This window comes from Mugil cephalus, chromosome 4 (genome assembly GCF_022458985.1).
Source record: "Mugil cephalus isolate CIBA_MC_2020 chromosome 4, CIBA_Mcephalus_1.1, whole genome shotgun sequence".
Taxonomy (NCBI): domain Eukaryota; kingdom Metazoa; phylum Chordata; class Actinopteri; order Mugiliformes; family Mugilidae; genus Mugil; species Mugil cephalus.
Genome location: NC_061773.1, coordinates 24,214,240 through 24,238,500, shown reverse-complemented (window position 1 = coordinate 24,238,500; position 24,261 = coordinate 24,214,240). Strand labels below are relative to the sequence as shown.

The following is a 24,261-nucleotide window of genomic DNA, read 5'->3' as shown; positions in this document are numbered from 1 at the left end:
CGCAGCTCTTCCTGAACCCAGCTGTGGGCTGGAGTGAAATGAGATGGTGGAAAGCATTATGGTAATAACTGCAGAATCCATTTGGCACCTGGGGAAGGACGAGCCCTTCACTCCAGCTGAGCTTTTTTTTGCATTTCACAAGGCTTGGGTTTGGAATTAACATACCTCCAGCGGGTCATGGACCAAGCACTTAACTTTAGATTTCCTGTTTATTATATTCTGAACATAAAGACTCCCATGATAGGCTGCAAATTTACGAAACAACACAGTGTTAGGTGTTAGGTGTTGCTCACAAGGTCATGTTCTAAATGAGTTTATTATGACTGATTGTGTATGTACGTATGGTGCAGGTTTTTTGGCCTGTTTTCAGGGCACTCCACACCAGCAACACCACTTCCTACATTGCTCTTGAACACCAAAATGAATATGCAATCCCCAGAGACTCTGGTCTGTGTGCAGTATGTGACAGACACAGCAAAGACTCCTAAAGATCTGGACTGAATTTCTTATTACGGTCGTCAACGACACTAGCTTTAGTACGAAAAATGATAAATATCAGACATGAGAAATGATTCCAGGCTGCACCCGTACAGTTTGCGTGCACGAACAAAACTTTGAACCCAGCAGCAAGTGACACAAGCAACTACAATAGGCATCAGTCAGGAGTCAGGCAGCAACATTTTATTCAAACCCCTGCTGGGCCGTGTGAAATGCTCATTAGGATGATGTTGATGAGCGCTTTGAGCCCCCCCTCACCCTTAGAAACCACTTTGGAGAATATGACAGTGTTAGTTAGACCAAAGGCTTCTTAGCAGATGGAGAAATGCAAAGTCTGAAAGCTTAAAGTTTTATTGCGTCCAGCCGTTCTGGAAAAAAACCTACGTAAGTATGATTCTTCCCACACGTCATACACTGAACGCTGGTTTCCGTCCCGCTCCGGCGGGAAAAGGGTTGTTGGAATAACACATACGGTTTGTATTTCCTCAAGAAAACCAGCTGAGGAGACAACTGCTGACTGACTTGGCAGAACATATCTCATTATCTTTGTTTATCCTCATGGAAATTCAACACTTGACCTACATTTTCTCATCAGAATCAGGTCCTGGACAGGCAAGTTTAGAGGGAGGCAGATATTTGTCATGTGTTCCCCCTGTATGTGTTTCACAGGCAGGACTGAGAAAGCACGAGAGAGAGGAAGACGCATCGATGCCATTATCTGAGGGCGGGCACCTTAACCTCGACCTGTCCTCCTCCTCGCAGTTCATTAAAGGCCTCGGCCTCTCGCATCGCGCCTTGTTCTCTGCTCATCTCCGGCGCTTCGACACTGTGTTAATTCCCCACTAAGAACACGCCGCTCTCCCTGCAGAATTGGCAGCAAGTGATAAACGGCCAGCGCTGGCGTTTTCATCACCTTTACAGTCCGAGCTCGGGAAACCAATAAAGACGGCCCGCGGCGTCCACGCTCGGCCCTAACAGCCCCCACGAGCCTCCTGCCACCCAGGGGACCGACACCCGTGTAATTGCAGCTATTGTGAGGCCAAAGGGAGCCAGCTGAGGTCCGGTGCATTACGCTTTCACATGGTTCACACTAGACACTGACTGATGGTTATCTGTGTCAGACTCTGGGCTCTTTTCCTGAAGGCGTCTCTGATTCTCACAACAGGTTCTGGGTTTTAGATTCCTAATAGGTCTGGCTCATACACTGTATAATTCCTGGCACTGGCCAAATTAACGCTATTTTCCCAGGGATACGGGCAGCATCTGGCGATTCTGGAGCCAGAGTCTGCGCGCTAGGGGTGGCTGATACTGGGAATTTTGGTATTGATCCGATACCAAGTAAATACCAGGCTAGTATCACCGATACTGATACTTTTTTTTTGAAATGGAATGATCATTGAATAAATTTGTAACTTTGCCTTATGTTAGTTGATTATGATTATGATAAAATACAGGACAAATATTTTACTCAAATAAACCTGTTTCTATTAACTAATTACAATATAAAACAATTAAACAGTATAAAAATTAAATAATTATCCTTTGACTACATGCAAAAATATAAATATAACATAAAATATAAGTATAACACTGTAAACAACACAACAACAATGGAATATAAAGTCATTAACAAAGTTAGTTGAGCAAATAAGTAAACAAAAGCAATAATGTAATAATAAATATGAAAATTGCTCTGAGAGGGAATCACTCCAATACTGATTGATATTTAGATCGATACACACTAAAACAAAACTTATCCAAAATATATTACACTTGAATGTGCATCATTATTATATTAACTACCTAAAATGACAGAAACCATCCTTGAAAAGAAACTATATGACGTGTATTTTAGTGTTTTAGTTCGGCCCAAGTCCCATCTACTAACATGGAGGAGGTGGAGCTTATGACCTATACCGCAGTCGGTCACCAGGGGGAGCTCTACTTACTTAGGCTCCACTTCAGAGGAGCTGTTCCACCTCCATCTTTATACCGTCTATGGTCTGGCTTGACACTCTCACTCAAGAAACAGTCGTCACAGACTGAAGGTGCTAAAAACTGTGCATCCGTAACTTTTCGTGCAATTTAGGATTCAGTGTTAAAGATAGTTTAATACAAACATTTTCACTCCAGGAAAAACATTTTATCAAATCTGAGTATGTCATCCATGACAATTCATTTCAAATGTAACTACAAATTGAATCTAACATAAGCATTTTTTTTTAATATTAATTTTGACAAAATGTGTGTTATTCAGTGAAAGTACTTAATGCATTAAATTATGAATTGATGTATTACATTGATTTGAAGCAAATTATTACTGGGAAAATTCCTATGATGAAATCAATCTGAATGTTCCTCAACAAAATAAATAAATAAAAATTCTGTTAGCAGAGGTTTTTTTTTAGCTGTTGTATGGGTTTTATGATAATGGCTTTCTTTTATGACATTTTTTTTTATAGTCGCACAGCAAATCCTCAAGAGAAAATGGCAAAGGAAATGTCTATGAGCAATACTAAAAGCTGTGTTTTCATGACAGCCAACTTATTTAAAGCAATGTTTTATCTCACTCACTTGTACCGAGAATCAAAGTCCAGCCCCACAGGACAAAACATTAAAGCATTTCAACCTTTCTTTTATGTCTTAGAAAAAAAATGGTCTGGGCTCAGTCAGTCGCTTCTGTATTTTCCCGAACTCTCGCTGTTGTAGGATTGAATTAAAGCACATTCTCATCAGTGATGAATCTACTGGTAATAGATGAGTTATGTTACATATTGTGAAAAAAACAAACAACAATGCCAACCTTATAGAGTAACTATAAAATGAATTTTAGCATTTAACCTATCCATTTAGATTCACACAGAGTAGTGAGTGGACATAGAAGGTAACCAGGGAGCAGTTTTATTGGTTTCTAAGGGCACATGAGCCATGGATGTAGAAGGAACCACTAACCATACAGCCCCACTTCACAAGCCCCTATCGCCAGCACTGAGGCCTAAAAAAACCCAATCAGGAGCGCACTTAACTAACTATCAAAGTAGTTTTGGATAAATGTTGTGAGCCTGAATGCCAGGGTTAGAGCTATTTCAGCTTCCCCCTGTGGCATAAATTAAAGGATTATCTGAAGTTATTACATAATTGGGTATATTGCATGAAATGAAAGCCTGAAAATGACTAATTTTAATTACACATTGTACAAACACCAGTTACATAACTTCAAATAGGAACTTAAATTGACCAAACCAATAGACCCCATCGCAATTTGTAAACAGTGTGATGTTCTTTGGGGGGCGGGGCTTAACTGGAGGCAAAAGATCTCAAACACTGTAACCTGTAAACACCGGTTAGCATATTTCAATGGACTGTTTTGGCAAGAATGGACGAAGAAAACGTATATTCTAGAGAATATACTGATACACTCACTCTCTTGACCAAAGGAGGACACAGAAGGGACAAAGTCTGGTCTGTCCTTATCAAGTCTCTCCAACAAAGATATTACAAGACGTTAGTGGAAACACTTTAAAGGGTAAAATAGTAACTTCGACTTAGACACCCCTGAAACATACAACTAATGTTGTGTTAGCTGCTAGTTAGCATTAGCATTAATATGTAACAAGAATCCCCCAAATAATGATTAACTCAACATGATTTCAGTCACAATTCAGTCTAACCCATCACATTATCTAGGCTGAAAGTGATGATGCATTACATATTATAATGCTGCATTATATTAAATCGCCAAAGCAAAGTTGTCTACGACTGGCAGTGGCTGGTATGTGATAAAAGTTCAAGTTAGTGTTTTTGATTTTTTAGGTTTTAGCCACCAAAAGACGTCATTTTCACAGGTTGAAAGTGAAAGTGTTCACCTCAAGCTTCCCTCTGTTTTGCCTCCAGTTAACACCATGAGGTCACCGTGACGTAGACCATGAATTGGTCTATATTCCAAAATAAAAGAGAAAAGCATTGCATGGCATCTTTACAGTGGATAACTTGGAAGCAGAAACAATTATCTCCACACTCCTCCCATCACTAGCTCCTATGATTGTGCTTTTTCTTCTGAAACTTCTACATCAACTCGAATGACTTGCAGTGAATAAAAGCCACTTCTGATCTGATTTCCACCACTCAAACTTTTTTGTGACCAAAAAAGCAGTTTTAAGAGTTTATCTGTATTTTTAACTATGTTAAAACTTTCAGTCCAGACTTCTCTGTGTACCTTGATGACACATAACATACACGATATGGAAAACAGGGAGAATAATACTTGAAATTTGACCGGATCTATTCCCCAAGACTCTTATTTAATCAACAACTGGTCCAGAGATAACATATCATTTATTTAACACACGATACCACAGTTAATCCCTGAGGAAGTCCTCAGTCAGCCACAACGTTGAGGAGTGTATGCTGCTCTCTCCTAAACTCTGCTCATTACCATCGATCGCTGCAGCCTCACAGTTCTCAGCACCGAGGATTAATCTGCTCGCATGAGAACATTAGCAAAGACTTAGAGCTGTGCTCCCTCTAGTGGATTCCTGCCCTAAAGACCAACACTGGTGGGTGAATACGTCGGGAGGAGTGTTTCTCTTCATGCGCTGAACGACGCTGCTGCTAAATACCAGAGACAGACTGTGTTTTAGTGACAGCGTTAACTCATAATGAGTCCGGCTGAGTGATGCATCAGCAGGAGCTCCACCTGTTTTTTTACAGATTTATTGTTAATGGGACGTATTTTAACAGGTGAGCAATTTGTGACGGCGCTTACGATTTTATATTATTGCAAACTTAATGTAATTTGTTAAATTTGTGGGGTTTGCACATTTAATAGTCATTCAACTTGCATTAAATTAAACTGACTGGTCCAGTTAAATTTAACGCATCTAATTCCTCCAAATGTGTTCACGTGAAACCTGATCACATCAGTTGAGCTTTATTATGGCCTCAAGACAGATTTTTTTTTCTTATCATTGCTCTTTAAAACCAAACAAAAGAAGGTGGAACACTTTAGGCAGTCAATAAACCAATAAATGGGATATATGACCTGTTGTTGGAGCAGCTTTTTGGATTATTAAGATAAAACCAGCGTCCTCTCAGTTTTTTAGACAAACTTTAAGTGCCACACCTCAACATCTTATGTTGTTTTCTATTATTTTATACACAGGTCACGCTAGATTTGCACCTCCCCAGTTGTGTGGTAGAGATTCAGACCACTTTAAAAGTGAATTTGACTTAAAGTAAACACAGAATGTTTCCTGTTTTAATACGTGCATTTGGGATAAGCTGAAGGTTGAACTAATGCATTAGTGGCACTTAATGGTAACTGATTGATTCATTTGATTGATTCATTATGACTCATTTGAAGTACTTCATATTACAGTGGGTATTTGGAGTGGTAACATACTTATACAATCAACAAGGTAGAAAAAAAAGGAGATAGCTGGCAAAAAAAATAAAAAAGTGCTGATACTATTCTACTATGGCTGCCACTGTATACTGCTGTACACTTGCTGTATACTATATAATTAGAGTTAGATTATTAACCTCCTGAGACCCTGCGTCCTCATATGGGGACATTCAATTTTAGGTTTGTGGCAGCTTCTTATTCTGCTTCACTTAGACTTTTATCCTCATAACTAGATACTAGTTGGTGTAAAAACATAATGTTCATTTAAGTGGTTTTATTCTGCAGCCGATCACGTAACAAAAGTGGACAACATTCAAAACCTCATCAAATTTTACAACTGAAACTTGTTTATTTATGCTTATTAACTTTTCTAGTTCAATATGAAACAAATTCTATCAATAGTAACAAGATGCAACTTCGCTAATTAAAAAGTGCTTGATTAAGGACGTTGGGATTTTATTATTTGCTTTTCTGCTTTTGCCACAGCAATGTTCAGACATGACCAGTTTGATTTTTTGTTACATGTTGGTGACTTTATTATAATACTGAGCGAAATAATCCCCATGTCCACACATGAGGACATAAATCCTTTCCAAAAACTACTTTCTGTTCAAAGACAATGCTTAGTTTTTATAGTTCTACTAATCCCAAACAAATAGAAAAATGGAGGAATTAAAAATGCGTAGCAAACTAAAGCTCAGGTCAGAGGAGGTTAAGGCAGCTGTGGATTAATCAGCACGTTGTCTACAAACCAGAGGGTTGGTGGTTTGATCCCCTGTACGTGGACCGCGCTATACAAATACCATTTACCATTATTACAATGAATGTTTTCGGAGGTTTCATTTTCATAGTTTACAGCAGTCTCCGGCCTGTTTGCCTGCGCTCCCATCCCCTCTGGCAGGTGGAGCTGGAGCCTCAGCGATCTGAGCCCGTCTTTGAAGTGCTTTTGAGTGGCAAGCGTGTGAGGCGATGTCACAAACAGGATGAAAGTTGAAGCAAAATGTCAGCGCAGTCCCACTGTTCGACCTCTTATCAGTTATCTGCTGTACTGACGCGGCTGCAGCCGAGGGCGACGACGTTAAGGAAGCATTAATTAGGGCCAGGCTGTTTACAGGTAGCTGGGAGGACACACGGTTTTGAATTGATTTCTCTGAAATGTCATAAATCATATAGGCCGGGTTAAGAAGGGAGACAGGGGTGTCATTTGCTGTTTAATGAACCATGATCACCACACAATGGCATGTGAAAATGCATTTTTTTTATTTCCTTTTTTACATTTTTATGAAATGTTTAAGGCCTCTTCATCCAGAGTTTTATTTTTTTTTTTTTTACTATTTTCTAGAGGTGAAGACATAAAACTATGTCATAGCACATATGAGCATGCAGCACTTCATTAGATACACAAATGAAAATAAATGCATTCTAAGAAAACAGTCTTAAAGTCGATCTTAGTTTCATGAAGGTTCTGGTATTCAGCGTTTGTTTCAAATAACTGAGAGAGAGCTATTGATCGAACTGCGTTTTCATTCTGGAGGCTGTGATTTGTTGAACTATTGGATTTTCTCGTGGTGTGCTCACACATGTATCTGGTGTTTTTTGTCAGTGGGTTAGGCTAAATAACAGAAATCAGTTCAATCCAGTTTAATATTAATATCAGAAACAGCTGTGAAGGGGCGACGACCGCCATGTTAGAATGCATTCATTTTCACTGGTGTACCTAATGATTTGGCTGGTGGGTTTATATGCGGAGCCACAGCTACCTATGTATTTACCCACACATGCTAGGATTTTATAGTGACTCGAATTCCTGTTGCAAAATATGCGGGCACACAAGCGTGACTCTCATTTTTTATGCTGACAAAATCAATTTATTTCTGCATGATTTCTGAGAGCGATAAAGATCAGTTTTAATCTCCGAAAACATCCCGCTTGCTCATCAGGCAGAGTGCACTGTAAACACTGGCTTTCTCTTATATCTGTCCTCTTATTCCTAATGCTGGTTCTGTTTTAGACCAGGAGTGTGATAGGAAAAAAAAAGACGTGACGCTACCATGGCATCAGTCAACAATAATAACTTTCTATCCGCAAGAAGTTTCAGCGCAGTCTCACCTTTTCGAAACAAACTTTCACAGCTGGAGCCTCAGCGAGCAGCCAAATTGGACGCCCCAAAATGTCAGTGTCTCCCCCCATCAGGACCCCGGCGGCAGCATCACAATCAGCTCTAATCTTCAGATAGCGGAAAAACTAGGAAACAGATTAGTCGCGGAATCTAATCAAGCAGACGCCCATCTATGTGCCAAAACTCAAGTCAAATCTGTGCTTAACATTCAGAGATAAAAAGCAGAAACACAAACCAAGTCCAGAATGTTTTCCAAAAGTCAAAACGGAGCAAAATAAAATAAAAAAATAAAAAAAACGCTAGCTTCGGGCTATTGCCACAAAGTATATCTCCGCGGGTCTTATTTAGATTATGGATTGTTTAATCTGTAAAGTATCAAAAAAAAAAGTGAAACATTTGAATTTTGCTTAGCTACGCCTACAATGCGCCTTTGCTAATTCACCTAAAAATGCTGACCCAGAGTCCCTGTGAGTCCGCTAGCATTCTGGGAATCAGAGTAGTACAAGTGTAACTCGACTGTATCTAGTTTGGCAATTGCCATCTCATATTTACTTACTTATTTATACTTTATAAATAAGTAAAAACTCAAAAAAAAGTACATTGTTGCCCCCTGCTGGTCATTCAAAAGCATGCTATTTTAGAAATTTTAGTTTTTGCACACAGCAGTTAATTTCACTTCTTTTACACAGTCTCACATACTGTGTAAAGCAGTGGTTCCCAAACTTCTCAAACTCAGGGCCCACTTTTAAGCCTCAAATGCTTTTTTTTTTTGGAAGACTGAACATAAAGGACTCAACTGCATACAGGAGAAACATGTTAGAAGCTCCACGGTCGCTGAGACAGTATCTGTAACACGTTGCAACACCTTCAGCATTACAGTTTTCCATCAGCACCACACAGACATCAGACACGACAAGCAAGGGTCTGTCTGTAACAGGCTAATTAACAAACCATTCATAAATAACAGCATATACCCGATATGAAGATGATGTAAATTCTGCTCGGGTCTAGCCAGATGAAACTTCAAAGAAATAACATCAAAGAAACAAAATTTAAACATTACCCTCTTACTTATGACTTTTTCCTTCTAAAATAAAATCCGCAGTGGATCACATTAAGATGTCACCAAAACCCAAATATCAAAGCAAGACAAAACACATTTAATTTCCAGAGGATTTGACTCAAACTCCACACACACAAAAATCACATTTATTTTGGAAACGATTTTGGCGGCCCCCTTGCAATACCTTCGCGGCCCACCAGGGGGCCGCGGCCCACAGGTTGGTAATCACCGGTGTAAAGCAGGGGGAGTCTCCGACGTTTTTCAGGCCAAGGACCCAGAAACTGATGGAGAGACCGACTGGGCAGAGGGTCCATTCTGGCCCGTGGGATGAATTTGCAAAAATGACACTGAAGATATTGGCTGAAAATCTTTGATAAAAATAAGAAATTGCACTTGCACCTTGCACTTCTTCAGGCCCCTGAACTAAAATGAGTTTGACGCCCCAATGGGGTTTCTCTTTCACTGTCAATTATAACAAAACATCATGTAAGCAGAGTGTCAGTGATAAATGGCTCAGCGCAGTCACTTTCTTCCAGTCTGGTGTAATTCACCTGAGACCAGTATTAATGCAAACCTCATGTACGCCGTTATATTTTATGAGGCGCGTGACTGAGTTACAAGTAATTTCCAATCACTCTGATTCCAAGTGCCGTGGCCGCGTGCGCAGCTCTCAGCTTTATAAATACACATAAATAGCTCACATTACAGCGATATAATTTACAGTTACTTTTTAGCGTCCACTCCAATTAACTAATTAACCCCCCTCCTCAAGTCCTCAGCAAATCAGATTTAACACGGCCGCTCTCTATGTGACGTCTAATGAACACTTGCGCCTGAGAACAGGCAGCAGTAAAAGTTGCCTTTTCTTTTTTAAGCCACTAAATCAGTTAATCAAGTTTCTGGATCATTTCGCATGCAGATGCAGCCAACAAACGACAGCTTGAGACCCAAGGGGACAAAAAACCAACAAAGAGCGCCACCATTAGATGAGTGACGTCTGCGGCGCGGACACAGCTCGCGCACTCGTCATGGCCTGAATTTGCATCCATGCAGATTTATGGGAAAGTGAGCGTGGCTTTGATCTCCGATACTCTCCGCTGCGCTGCCATGAAAGAGACTTTACAATTAGATCGATTCAGCGCAAACAGTGGTGGCAGGCGAGCGAATAAAAAGCCCGATCTATTTATGGCTTCTCCGTGCTCGATGACAACGCATTACACAGGGCCGCGCTTAATTAACTGGAGTGTTGGTAGTTTTATGTACCACCTGACAATTTCCAGTTGTAATTACTACCTCCGTACTAAACGCAGTTGTGCCCCCGTGTGCTGCAGAGCACTTATATCGCTATAGCCAACAACAACTGCAACGCTGCCCGCATATTAAACGCACACAGACGCCCTTTACAGCGCGCTCTGAGTTCTTTCTAGCTCTTCACCTTTGTCTGTGAAGCATTAAAATAACAGAGTGGATGGAACCTGGTAAACAACAGGGTTTAAAACTGCATTGACACCCAGGATTTAGCCGTTTTTCCTATAGGCAGTTTAAATCAATTTACAAAGGCTGGATGACACCGTCACAGTCATCTTTCAGTGTGTAAAGGTGCACGCTGAGTCAAGCATTAATGTTTAACAAGAAGAGCTCCTTAAATATTTCAGTGGCCCATTCATTATAAACGTGCGGGCAGGCATCTTCGGATAGATTTACCTTTGCGATAACAGTATATGGGGAACAACGGTGATACCTACAGGTCCTGTACATAAAAAGAAAAGAAAGGATTTTAAACCATGCAGATCAATCTGGAAACCAGTGGTGCAGGCGGCTCTCGCTCCTTTATTTGATATCACTGTCGCCCGGAGAGATAAATGTGTCCAGGCTAATGTACATGCACACGCGGTCAAGACAGACAGCGAGATGAACGAGGTCTGAGCCGTAGCCCCACCACTCCCTGTCAGACGGCACAGTTTATCAATAATTTACAGCTATTCGAAGATAATTGTTAGGTTCTTCTCAGAAGAGTCTCTACACACTATACTCATTCCTCTAAAGATCTATATTAATCATTTGTAATTTCCTTCAGCTATATGGGACAACCTCACGCTCAGCTATTAAACCCTGCAATAAAATATATTTCATCATATTCGGTTTTTACTGTTCATGTGCACTTTGAGAACACTCCTTCACTACTTCTATTTTACTTCGAACTCCAGAGCCAAAACTCACCTGCCACTTCTTGTGGTGAAGCGATCTCCGGGAGCTCAATGAACTTCATCTAATCAAATCATGCCACCCAGTCCATAAAATTGGAGGTGATATTTACTATACCAGGTTTTTAGCTTGTTCCAAATTGTTGCAGCTTTGAGAACAAACGTGTCCCTTTTTCCACTACTTTCTATTTTACTTCAGAACTGGCCAGGAAGCCAGAAAAACTTCACCTGCCCACAATTTCTTGGTGGTGGAAAGTTGAGTCTGTCCATCGGGGGGAGTGTGGGAATTGATTCATCTCTGGCAAAGATCTGCCGTCCCAGTCCCATAATTCTGGGAGGTTTTGATTTGACTATCCAGTTGTACGCAGATGTGTTTCTATCAACTCCGATAACTTGGCCGTCCCCACCGTGGACTCATTCAGGTTCCTAGGGTCAACTATCTCACGGGGCCTTAACTGGAATTCCCACATAGACTCACACGTGAGAAAAAAGGCCCAGCAGAGGTTGTATTTTATTTCCTGCATCAGCTCAGGCCCATCCAGGACCTGTATCGGTCCAGTGTCAGGAAGTGGGTCGGTAAAATCTCCACGGACCCCTCACACCCGGGACACAAAAACAGCTTCTGCTCCCGGGCTGTCGCTCATAATCAGAATCAGAATTACTTTATTGATCCCAGGGGGAAATTACTTTTCGTTACAGCAGCAACAAAGAGCAAACAGAATAACTTAGAGACAATAAGAATAAATATAGGAAATATATATATAACAACGTGTGCAAGTACAAGCAAAGTGAACCTGTGTTCCGAGTTATTGCTCTACAGTGAAAAAAATATTAAAAAAATATATACAAGTGCATGAAAATAATGAAGTTAAGCATGTGTCAAGAAGAACTCACAGAGAGCGTGACCATCCACACAGTAACTCTTCATTAATTATCAAGTTCGTTGCATATATCTGCTTCTGCCCCTTTATTGTTTCTCTAAATTCTTTTATTCTGGAAGTCTACTTTATGTTGCACCGTGTTCTATTTTTAACGCTTTTATTTTCATGCTTATGTAAGTGCTTCGTCTTGTACCATCGAGCAAAGTGACCGGAGGCGAATTCCTGGTGTGTGCACACATACTTGGTCAATAAAGCTGATTCTGATTCCGATAAGAATTGAGTTTACCTCGGCCGGGCTGATCCAGAACACTGAACAGTGACTTTTATTTTGTTGATTCAACTCACTCAACATTCATAGAAAGGTAATTTTGTAATTATTCCCTTCTTTTTGCTTCTTTCCCTGAATTTAAGATGAGTCAAACAGAAAGCTGGATGTCTTACTTTATATTCAGAGTGCAGTTTACTTTCGTTCACTACAGACAGTTTGTGGACACTGAACAAGCAACTTTTATTTGAGCTTTATTTTAGCCACGCATGCGTCCGTCTTCACAACAGGCAGCGAAAACACAGCGCGACAAATGCTTGTTCATGTACGCATGAGCTCACAAGTGCCTCAGAGCTGATGGAGAGTTGCCATTTCCACTGAGGTGTAGTTAATACGAGGTGGTCATGCAAGTGAGGATCAGATTTAGAGAGAGATATCAGAGGTTGTGGGCTTTACTGAAAATGAGCAGCTGGGTTTATTCTAAACAGATGCTCACAGGAAAACTAGGAAGTGGCAACAAGCTGGTAGACTGAAGAGCACAAGTCTTGTGGCTGAGTGGGAAATCATTTGCATAATGAATCAAAGCCCCTTTATGACTGCATGGCAAGTCAAGGATGTTCAACTCAGCCACCAGCAGAAGGCGTCATGGGCTGAACCTCAGAGGACTTAGCTCGACATCTAAAGCCCTGAAATGAGTAGTGGAGCAAAGTTCTGTGGGCCGATGGATCAAAAATATAAATCTATTCAGATCATGGAAGGAGGAAAGTATGGATTTGCGGTTCTTCTGTTACTGGTATTCATGACTCCTAATGGAACTGGGTCTCTGGTATTGGATCTGGACCGCATGTGATCAATGCAAATCACCAGCGAAGCCAAAAGCTTTTCAGGGTGAGGCGATCAATTGATTTCACTTCAGCTGCTGGAGTCCAGATTAAAATTAGCTAGGTCCCTCTGAAGGCCTCTGCAGTGAGGGTCTGAGAGAGCATCACCAGGACCACACTAAGCCCGCTTCGTTTGGGCAGATATGAAAGCTCAAACAAACTCCGGTGCAGACCAAAAATGGAAACATTGGGTCTAGGTTCGCTTGGAAGTGAACTCTGGTGCGGTTCACAGGCAGTGTGAATGCTCACCGGAGTAAACACGGGACCAAATTCAGGAAGCGATGCAGTACACAGTTATATTTAAGCTACAACAGGGCTTGGGCTTGCTAATGGCTAACCTCCACTCTAGAAAAACCTCCACCCATGTAACTTTTGTTTGAAAGGCGACAGACACACATGTCGGACCCAGGCATGTTCTGTTGTCGTCACATAGTTCTTCCTTGGTCCAAATCTACTCAAACTAAATCACTTTAATAAAGTTTCTATCGTCTTTAAGACTGAATAAGATGAACTTATCTGGATTTAGACTTAGACTATAATGATCCACAAGGGAAATTACTTGGTCACAGTATGTTAGTTGCACATAAAAAGAAACACTCTACAAGTAACATAAAGATAAAATAGGATTAGATTTAAATAAAATAAAGGAATAAGTAATATCTAGTGGAAAAAAAATAGAAAACAGTTTAATCAAAATATGAACAAATTTGCGAAAGCAGTTGGCAAAACAGTGTCCAAGGTGATCCAGCTGTTTGGTCCGTTGCATAGCAACAGTGGCATAGTACGACGGAGGCATCAGCTGTTTAACACCTGCAGCTGCTAAGTGAATGGAAGCTCATAGAAGGTCTCACTATTCTCCAAATGAAATTAGTTTGTGCCATCTGTGTATTTCAGTGCTTTAAGCAAACAGTGCAAGTCGCTGCGTAACTTCAGGGGATTCGACACATTGCGAACACAGAGCTGCCAGTGACCTCGAGTTAGGTCGGGTCACACCATAAGCCATCACCACCACCCAGCTCCGAACAAGCCCGGGTTAAACTCAGTTTGGCGCCCCGCGTGGGACAGACAGAGGCTCCTTCCTTCTTATGCAATCTACTAGTGAAGCAGAAAATATGACTTTTATGTGACTCCATGCACGTCAGGCGAAATAAAGAGCCTCGTGAACATCCTGGGATGGATGAGAGTAGTTGGCAGATGAGTAGGGGGACTCAGAAGAGGTCAGCGCTGCACTCCGGCTGCCTGGTTCTGTTGAGGCAGACACTGAGGGACATCTGAGTCAGAGTCACTACGCAGTCATTTTAAATGATGTGAATGTGACGGTGCAGATGCATGCGACGTACAGTATTAGTGTAGAGTCTGCACTTAATGCGTCAGTCGTTCCAGATCTTGCTTTTTTCTGATTTCTGTGTAGATTTTAGCTTATTTCTTTATCTAGCACGGCGCACTGATTTTCGATCCTGGAGTCACATCTTCTGTTATTTCTAATGCCGTCTGTGGGTGTTTATGCATGAAGTTGGCTTTGTGTTTGCAATCAGTGGCTCAGAGTGAGATTAAACAGGCTGAGAGAAGAGCATGCACTCGTGAAAAGGCGTTGAATAGTAATAGCGTTCTAGGAAGGGTGGGGAGGGGGGGGAGAGAAAGAAAGAAAAAAAAAAGCCAGCGTTCATCAGACCCCATTGCTAAAAATAGCTCCAGTCGTGTGACATCATCAGTGCCACGCAAATACCGTCCACCATTCATTCTGTTGGTGCAGCAGAAAAAAAAAAAAAAAAAAAAGTCTGCGCGGAGTCTGTTTCAGCCTACGGTAGCATCATCCGGCTGCACACGCGCACGGGACCGACACACGCAATTTGTTCCCCGCAAATTACTTTCCTCCGTGAATGGAGAGGAAATAAGAGCCGAAGTTAAATCCGCGGACGGATTCCAACAACTCTCAGAGTTCCTCAATGAACACTACGTTTCCCCCTGAAATCCCTCAGCATGCAACATTTACGCAAGTACTCACGAGTGATGGTAGCGTCTGTGAGCCATGGCAGATCTGGAGACCTCTGTGTCTGGTCTGGGGGAGCAGAAAGCAAAAAGGTTAGGCACACACACACACACACACACACACACACACTGACTAACATGCAGTGAAATCTCCCACCTGCTCTTACACACACACACACACACACACACACACACACACACACACACACAAACCCAGACTTGGCGTGGTGCTCATTCAAGCTTGGTCACAGCAGGGATGATGGCACAGGCAGCCTCGTGACATAAACAGACAGGCGCATCATTTTAGCAGCACAAACTCTTTGCATTTAACCGACCTCATCTACTCATACATAGACTTTACAACATATATACATTGAGTTTACTTAATCCTATATATATATAGGCACGCCTGTGTTGCCTTGTGTTTGCCCGGCACTATTTTTTTGCATGTTTCTCAAAATGTCATTCGTAACGGGTCAGTTATAAAATTTGAGGCTTATAATTGCTCTAAATTTTAGTGCATTACGACCGCATTTATACCAAACAAGCATCTCAGCGTGTCACCGCCACCCGTGTCCGTCGGCTCGCATGGGGCGTCGACCAAGCACGGATAATCTCGGCGCAAAGGGGCCCACATAACATCCTGCGCGATGGATCACTGTAGTACAGTGCAGAGACGGGGAGAGGGGATTGGTCTGCCGGTCTCCATGGCAACCGCTGGCTGCGTTGAGGGCAGGTCCGCGGAGGGAAAGGCGCCGGGGAATCAAACGGTTTCCGTGCTCCTCATGCGGAGCTAAAGAGTCCTCTCCGCAGCGAAACGACACGAGCTACAGGTCTCACTCTCGTTCATTACTTCGGGACGCAATTTGTTCCGGGCTCAGCGAGAGACGGCCGCATCAAGGAGACGCTGTAATTACATGGTGTGTGATAAAATACCTGAGATTCCTATTGTGTTTAAGGCTAATTAGTAAATGGTAGCTTTTTTTTGCCACCTTTGTTTGCTCGTTTCCATCAGCTGTCTTCGAAGTACACCAACATCAGCTTAATATTGAAACTCATTTTGCTACAGCCTCTCTGATGGACCTGTTTAGGACGGAGAAATAAACCGGTGGCACCTTGCAAGAAACAATAAGAAAAAAATGACTTTTCAGCAATACGTTCCGTGAGTGATGTTGTGCAGCCGTCTGTAAGATGCATGCCCTAATCAGGCAAAGGGAAGGGAGGGTGGAGCCGGTTACACTGTTGTGGAATTAAAAAGGGGCTGTAAACTGACAGGGAGGATGGACAAATTGCTCAACAGCAAAACAAAAAAAAACCTGGGCTGTCACTCAGCGGATAAACGCGGCCGCGGAACATTCTCCGCGCGCGTCGCTCGGCCGAACGGTCCTCGCACTACACGCACACTTTGCAGGAACGACCGAATCCCACAGGCACGACGAGAGGAAAGGTGGAGGAAGGCGTTGCGACAATCGCCGACAAGGCCTTTACAGTTGTCATGACAATAGCGATGAGTGAAAGCAAATATCCTCTTCTTCCCTCCTCGGGGGACATGCTGACATTCAGCCCCGGTCTGCTTAGACACAAACCGAGAGCGATCGCGGGGGCCACGGCTGCAGGTCCACCAGCCCCTCCTCGCACGGGGGAAACTGTCTAGTATTAGCAAACGCCATCAATCCAGGAGGGAGATGTTTTTAAGCCTCACAATGCACCGGTGGCGGTGAATTGTAGCTCATGTAATGTACGGCACACGTAGCACGGTGTACACTTGGTTTGCTTAACTCCTCCCTCGACAGCAGGGTTTGAGTAAATCCCCTCGGGGAGGCATCCTCTCGCTTCAACAGTAGATACATCTTGCTTCTTGATAGATAGATATACGCCGGGGACCGGAGAAATGGCGACGGCCACGTCTCTGTTCAGATTTCTCGTGAGAATTGGAGTTGATGCAGATGCAGATGCAGATGAACTGTGACCACAGCTGCCCATATTGTTGTTATACGATTATTCTTGCATTATGTCTATAATGCTATAGCAAATAAAGGGCTTTCTTTGGAAAACACTGGCGTTTAGTGTGAGAATTCACCAGATTGGAAAACGACCTCTTTTAATGGAGACGAGGCATCGGTAGCAGCTGCTAAGAGCTAAACAAAAAAAAAAAAAAAAAAAGCCTGAACCAACAAAACCCAGCAAATTATCCCCAACTCTGATTCAGAGGGGAAAGGTCAAACAGCAGCGTTTCTGAAGGCCGGAGACGTCTCTCAGTGCCTCCGTCTCTCACCGAGATATTTTCTCTCCGCTTTTAATCCTTGGGCAGAATGAGCCTAATGGTCCATTATGTAACAGACTCACAGGGAGGAGATGAGTTTATGATGAGTGCTGCTGGACATGTCTCCTGGGATACTGTCAATACGGTCTGCTTCCTGTCCGTCGGTACATCGATTTGAAAGCCGCATTAAAAAAAAAAAAAGTTTACGTCACGTTTCTCCGAGGTTTGGTTACTTGAAGAAAGTTTTTCATTACCTTGAGTCGAGAGCACAAGCTGCAGCTTTGGTGCAGGGCGCACCGTGGAGCCATATTGGTAAAGCGTCAGCTAAAAATTAGGCCCTTCCCGGCTCGGGCTCACAACAGCAGCAACAACAACAACATCACAAAAACACATCACACCAGTCACTGGGCTATTCTGCCAGTAGACAGGGGAAGCACAAGAAGCCAGATTGCGAAGAGGCTGTAAAGAGGCAATCCAATCATGAGCTTGCTCAGCGCAGTACATGATGTGGCAGCTCATTGAGCGTGAGTTTTGTGTGACGGAAGTCATCTTTCAGATTGTCTATTTGGTTTGCTAATCACTTCTAGGCAGCAACAGTAAGGACAAGAGTGAGTAAGCAGCTGTAATGGACTGTGTGTGTGTGCATCTGTGTGACTGACTGACTTAAAGTTCTTTAAAAACCACTCCTATCTCTGTGGTCAGTGTCTCCCTCCTCAGGCCGTCCAGCCTCACGTCTGCGTCAGACCCTCAGAAACACCACAACAGCCAGGTTCAAGTGACTCTTTTCATCACAGTTGGCTGCCGTTTTTTACCGTGACCCTGACAAAGTAAAGCACTACAGCAAAGCTATTGTCAGACAGCAGACTGTAAAACAATATGCACTCCTTCTCTTCCGCTGATCAAACTGACGCTAGAATCCTCGGGTTACAGGCGACGCCATCTCGTGGACATACGTTGGGTTTTTTGGAAGCTGGCACAGAAGAGACGACATCAAGTCTCTGTTTTAGTTTGGAGCAGAGTGCAAAAATTTTTTTTTAAAGAAAGATGAAGTGATTAACCCCCAAGGAAGAGGTGGACCGATTGGCCACGTCGAGCGACCATCCCTTCATCACAACAACAATGGCAGTGGCAAAGGGTTCACGTTGGTCATATATACATGGCAATAAAATAATGTGAGTGTGGGACAACTGGCTCTAGTGTGAGTGCACCCTTATTAAAGCTGGACAAATTGGTCTCACGCTAACAATTTGGAAGGTGAAGGCTGTAATGTTTTCACTCATTTCTGTAATGGGCTTCATCTACAGCTGCTGCTAATGGTTTTTCAAGTATCAGATTGTTTGTGAACTCAGGTGTCGCAGTGTGATTGCTGGAATAGGGCGAAATGGGGCCGATATATAGACGTGACTAATAAATTTTACACAAAAAAAAACCAAAACAACAAATGTTTATGGCTCAGATCTATAAAACACCAACAGCGTTTCAGCAATTCGAACCACGTGCTATCACTCAGTCGTTCTGCTGAATCTGCTGAAAAATGTTTGCTATGCATCCATCCGTCAGACGCACATGCCTGGCAGGAATATTCAGTGCGCACAAATGATGGCTGCACCACTACAGTGCACAAAAATCAAGCAAATAACTGCCTGGCCTCCACTTCTAAGACGATCAATTTCACCGGACTGACCCTGTCACTAATATCCTCGGAGTGAAAAGCTCAAAAAAAAAAAAAAAGATTGTGAGCCTTCACATTCAGGTGAGTGTGTGAGTGTGTGTGTGTGTGTGTGTGTGTGTGTGTGTGTGTGTTCACAGTGTGGAGCCGGTAACAGTGGCCCAACAGAGGGCAGTGTGTTTTCACTCATTGTGGTGTGTCCCGTGTGTCCCGCGCGTCCCGCTGGCCCTCCTGCTTCGGAGCGAAAGGACAGTGTCGACAGATTGTTAATCTAAAATCTACTTTCATCATGCTTCACGTCGGGTCAAAGGCACACCTGAATAATTCATTTTCAGTCCATCCGCGACTGCTGCGCCAGATTTGCTGCAATCCGACACTCCCCATCTAAGGCTTGGTTGAGACTTTATTGAATTTCTGCGTTTCTGGCACAGCGGCCTGACCTATAGGAGGGTTGTTTGATTGGAAGGGTCTCGCACAGCGGGAAGCATGCTTCTCGAAGCTCAGAAATAGCTCGTATTTATGAAAATGCCGGTAAATGTGTATTTAATATGTAAGATCAGCATCCAAACACAGACCCAGCACCAAACTTCTAAGGGTCTGGGGGATGTATGTGTGTTCGGCTTGTCACAGAAAGATGGTGATGTAATAACTGTTGGCTGCTAATTACCAGGAGGATGCTAATTGCGTGCCTTAATATTAATTACTACTTCAGATGCACTTCAAAATACATGGAAAGAAGCGCCCGTGCTAGTTTATTAAATTATCTCCGCAGGTAAAGCTCCAGTGAAGTGTGAAAGATCAAATGAACACGGATAGTAACGTTTGCCGGGGTAAGCAGTGCGCTCGCGATTACGAGAACGTGAAAAATATCATCAAAAACGGGAAGCTTTTCAGTTTAACCCGCAGGACACAGTGACCCACTGACACTGGAGTAGTGTGATAGCGATGGCGTGAGTCTGCCGCCTCCAGCGAGCACAAGCATCTTGGGCCTGTCAGGGCCACAGACACTGGCCTCCACACAATATTACCGCATCCTATTAAAGTCATGTCACAGCCAGACAACAATGTAATGATGATTAAAATGATACTCGAAATAGCAAACGGCGGCCATTATCATTACAGTTAATTATCTCCCATTCTGCGGCGCACAAAGTGTGACAGGGAGCTGCCTCAGCCAAGCGAACGGAGAGCGGAGCAATCACCTGGGTCAGAAGAATGGAGGCTGCGCCTCCGCGGGAGGCACATCTGAATATTTCCTTCTGATTTTAACAGCACGAGGTTTACACTGATCTGACTGAACGTCTCGGGGATCCTTTAATGCGCAGGAACGATTTGAAAGCACTCGCAGCCACAATGAGATTTGCTTGTTGAAGTTTTTGCAATATGAAAAAGGCTCTGTCTGAGATAAAAATGAAGCCTTTTTCATGAGAATGGCAGTGGGATGACATTCACAGTGTGAGCTGGTGCTGCTGTATATCCATTACTAGTGTTACAAAAGGAGACGAGGAATGTGTTTGCAGCCGTGTTTACGATGATCAGTCAACAGATTGTATGTGCTTCAAATTGAATCACAATTGAACGATCCCCAAGGTCAACGGCAAGAACAACTCCATCTGTGGAGAATCAAATCCAATTTGGCCTTGACTCCCGCCCTCTGGCACTCGTGGAGTCTTAGTGAGTGATGGGGGCCATCGCTACTCACCTGGTAACTCTGTCAAACTATCAATCTGCCCGTGGACCTGGGACAGCCCCACTGTCACTCTGTGTCCTGTTTGTGAAAGGCCGTGGGCGGAGCTCGGATGACAAAGAGCGGTCTTCAATTTAAACTGATGAATGTTGCATCGCCCTACGGCCAGATAAGGCTTAAAGGCAGGTAAACAAAATGGGACGCCATACAAATAAGTTTCAGTATTACCCCTTATTTCCAAATCACACAACAAGCAGGGATCCTCAAACTTGTCGTTTCTTTGACCCACCCAAGGCATGATTCTACAACACTCCTGAAGATAATAGGATAATAATAACAATAATGACCTACTCCGAGGTTAGACATCGTTTGCTCAGCCTCCTACAAACCACCTACTGAGATGTCTTCTCTCTCTGCTCTGTTTTGCGATAATTTCAGCAGAAGTTACTGTTGATTCACATGTATTATCTCCAACTCCAACATGAGGCCAATGTGTGAAGGTGCAGAGTCAACACAGCTGACCACTCACTGCCTGGTATGTTAGTGGCATTATGACCCCCCTCTGGTGTAGGTTTTGCATTGACTGTTAGCAGGAATGTAAATTAAGCAATATTAATAATATTAATAATAGTAATATTGCGATTATACAACAATTACCAACAAAATAAAGGGTATAATCAAATATATATTCATGTTGATGGACATTTTGCTTTCAAAATTTTAAGTTTTTTGTGAGTGTGCTTCCCGTTTCCATGTAAATAAATGGGGTCTGACTAATAACTGGAACACAATCACATTATTCTCATCCTCCTCCAGCCATTCATCAAAACTGAGACCACCAAACAAATCGAAATTAACAACAAACCGCTACCGTTTTGTTGCGTATTTCTCAGACGTTTCCTGCTCCAGCTCTGACAGTTACAGTGTTGCCATGGAGACGGATACAATGTTGCCACAGACTTGGCGGAGCAACATTCAAATCTAAATGTCTTATTGACCAATCAGATTGCTTGGTTGGAACCACTTGTTGTATAACTAAGATTTAGAGCCAGTGTGTCGTAGTTCTGTTGTTGGTGCCACGCTCAGTGGATAATAATCATCCTCAAATGCTCTTCTCTTGTAAATGTGGTTTAAGAATACATAAGCAGTGCAAAAATGTAGGCTTTCAAAACATCCACTTAAGCTAGAGTTACACATACATTTCTCCTGAAAATAGTCAATTCTGCACAGCTTATAACATCTACTCTGGATACGTAGCTTTAGCGTTAGTCCATTGGCATGGTATGTTGTGCATATTTCTTGTCATGGTGGGGTCTGTGGCTAGCAAAGCAGCTTTGGGACAGAAGGGCGATAGGTTTGAATTCCCTCGTGTCCATGGCTAAGGTGGACAAGCACGTAACCCCCCAATTTGCTCCTGAGGTACACAAGTGCCAGCCCACTGCAGCACGACAAAGGTAGCAGACTCAAGAGTTTTCTCTATAATTTGAGCTTCCACTTTAAACCAACACATGCCTTGACAATACATGCTTTTCATGATGGTAAATCTTAGCCAAGCAGAGCCCGACTCAACCACTGGTTTCAGCATGGGGCATGTTTGAACCGATACAGAGAAAACCATATGTTTGTTTGTGGTCGATTGCAGCTGCAAGATAGCGGTGCTCTAGCACAAATAAGAATGCACACATGACTTATGACTTATACATCTCTTGCCTTGGAACCATGACGCAATGAAGATGAAGGGAGTCTAAAAAGTAAAGCAATGATTGCTTTAGATCTGCCTTTCAAAGGCAAACTCTACAGAAAAACGTGAGCTTCTTTCCACGTGGGTTGGATCTTTGCTCAACAAAAAGAGGTCACACTGTGTGCACAAAAAAATCAGCTACTGTGCATCAAAACAAGTGATTTAGAAGTAGGCTAATGAATGCAGAGCATTGGAAAAAGGCTCCTTTATTTCTCTCAGCATTACTGTAGATGTAAGAGCTTTGCTCAGAGTGAATCAAACGCAAAATCGTTTTGGTTTCTTTCTCTCTGCTCAAGCAGAAACACACCCACTGATTAATTTGCTCTGACTCATTATTATTTTAATGCAGCGCTAAACAAGACAATAAGCTCTGCCTTTGTTTATATCTGGCTAATTTCAAAAGTTGTACATTCTTCTCCACTTCCAAGTAATGGGCCCTGTGACAGTCAGTGAGTTCAAACAACAACCAGAAGGATAATAGTATAGCTTCGTAATCTTGGTACGTAATGTGCAGACTACTTATGGTGCTAGAGTCAATTTATGGCTCCAGACAGACATTCAGAACAAAACCGCCAAACACTATTTGTATTATCACAGATCTAGGGATCTTACAATATGTCTGTAGAGGCTAGAGACTTGAATCTACAATGGTCAATAGCAGAATTACAAGCGGCTGAATTCCATTGTGGGCCAAGTATAGCCAGGATATAACAAGGAAGAAGACTGCATAAAATGAAAAATAAAATCAAATAATGTTTCTGCTGCATCTACTGTATTTTGTCACTTTTAGTTTTAACTTGTCCCTTATGATCCTGGTGAAAGAAGTACTCTTTTAATTCAGTCTGCAAAATTCTGATTACTCTCTGATTACTCTTTGAATCAATGACAATATCTGACTTGTGTGAGGTGATTTAGAGGTCTGGAACCAGGCTGAGATATTTATAGTTGTTCAATTCTGACAAATGCATAATTTTAATAGTGACAACAGGTGCACAAACTCTGTGTAGCTGCAATTTGTGTAGAAGTACGAGCCTCTTAGGACGGGGTGGAGATGTGATGATAACACACGGAGAGTGTACCTCCTGCTGGACACTCCACACTAAAAGCTCCAGCTTGACAGAAACCGACTAAGAGAACTTCTCCTTTAAAGAAGATGATGCAAGCCTCTCATGTTTTAATCCTGAATTTCTATTTACGATTGCAGTGACAGACAACATTTTAACGCTGACATTTTCCTCCATTCACTTTGAAATCCACGGCGGTATTACATATCTTGTTATTGAATTACTGTGACGTCGCAGTACAGTTTTTGGTCCCGGCAATGAATGGATCTACTTCATGCCCTCTCTTCGCAGATGAGTCAGTGCACTCTACAAATCTATCACCACATCCTCTGCATTCAGTAGGTAAAAGTAGAGCAACTGAGAGCTTAGATGTTGGCAATAGAAGAAGAGGGAGACGGAAGATAAAGAGAGAATGGGGGCACTTTCAGTAGCAGCACTGCAGCATCAGAGCAGAACTGATCACTCTTCATCTTAATTAGGAGTGAACATGGAAACCATAGACCCGTTCACAGCTTGTAAACAGGGTGACGTAT

The 24,261-nt window shown here is 42.6% G+C and overlaps 1 protein-coding gene across 3 annotated transcripts in view; it reads right to left on the bottom strand.

Annotated features, from left to right (window-relative positions):
* Positions 1–24,261, bottom strand: part of iqsec1b (IQ motif and Sec7 domain ArfGEF 1b) — a 178,648-nt gene that overhangs the window by 71,567 nt on the left and 82,820 nt on the right. For all 3 annotated transcript variants that reach the window (XM_047582022.1, XM_047582028.1, XM_047582027.1), the window contains exon 2: positions 15,321–15,374. In XM_047582022.1, coding sequence (XP_047437978.1) covers positions 15,321–15,374 — 54 coding nt within the window. The remainder of the gene's footprint in view (positions 1–15,320; positions 15,375–24,261) is intronic.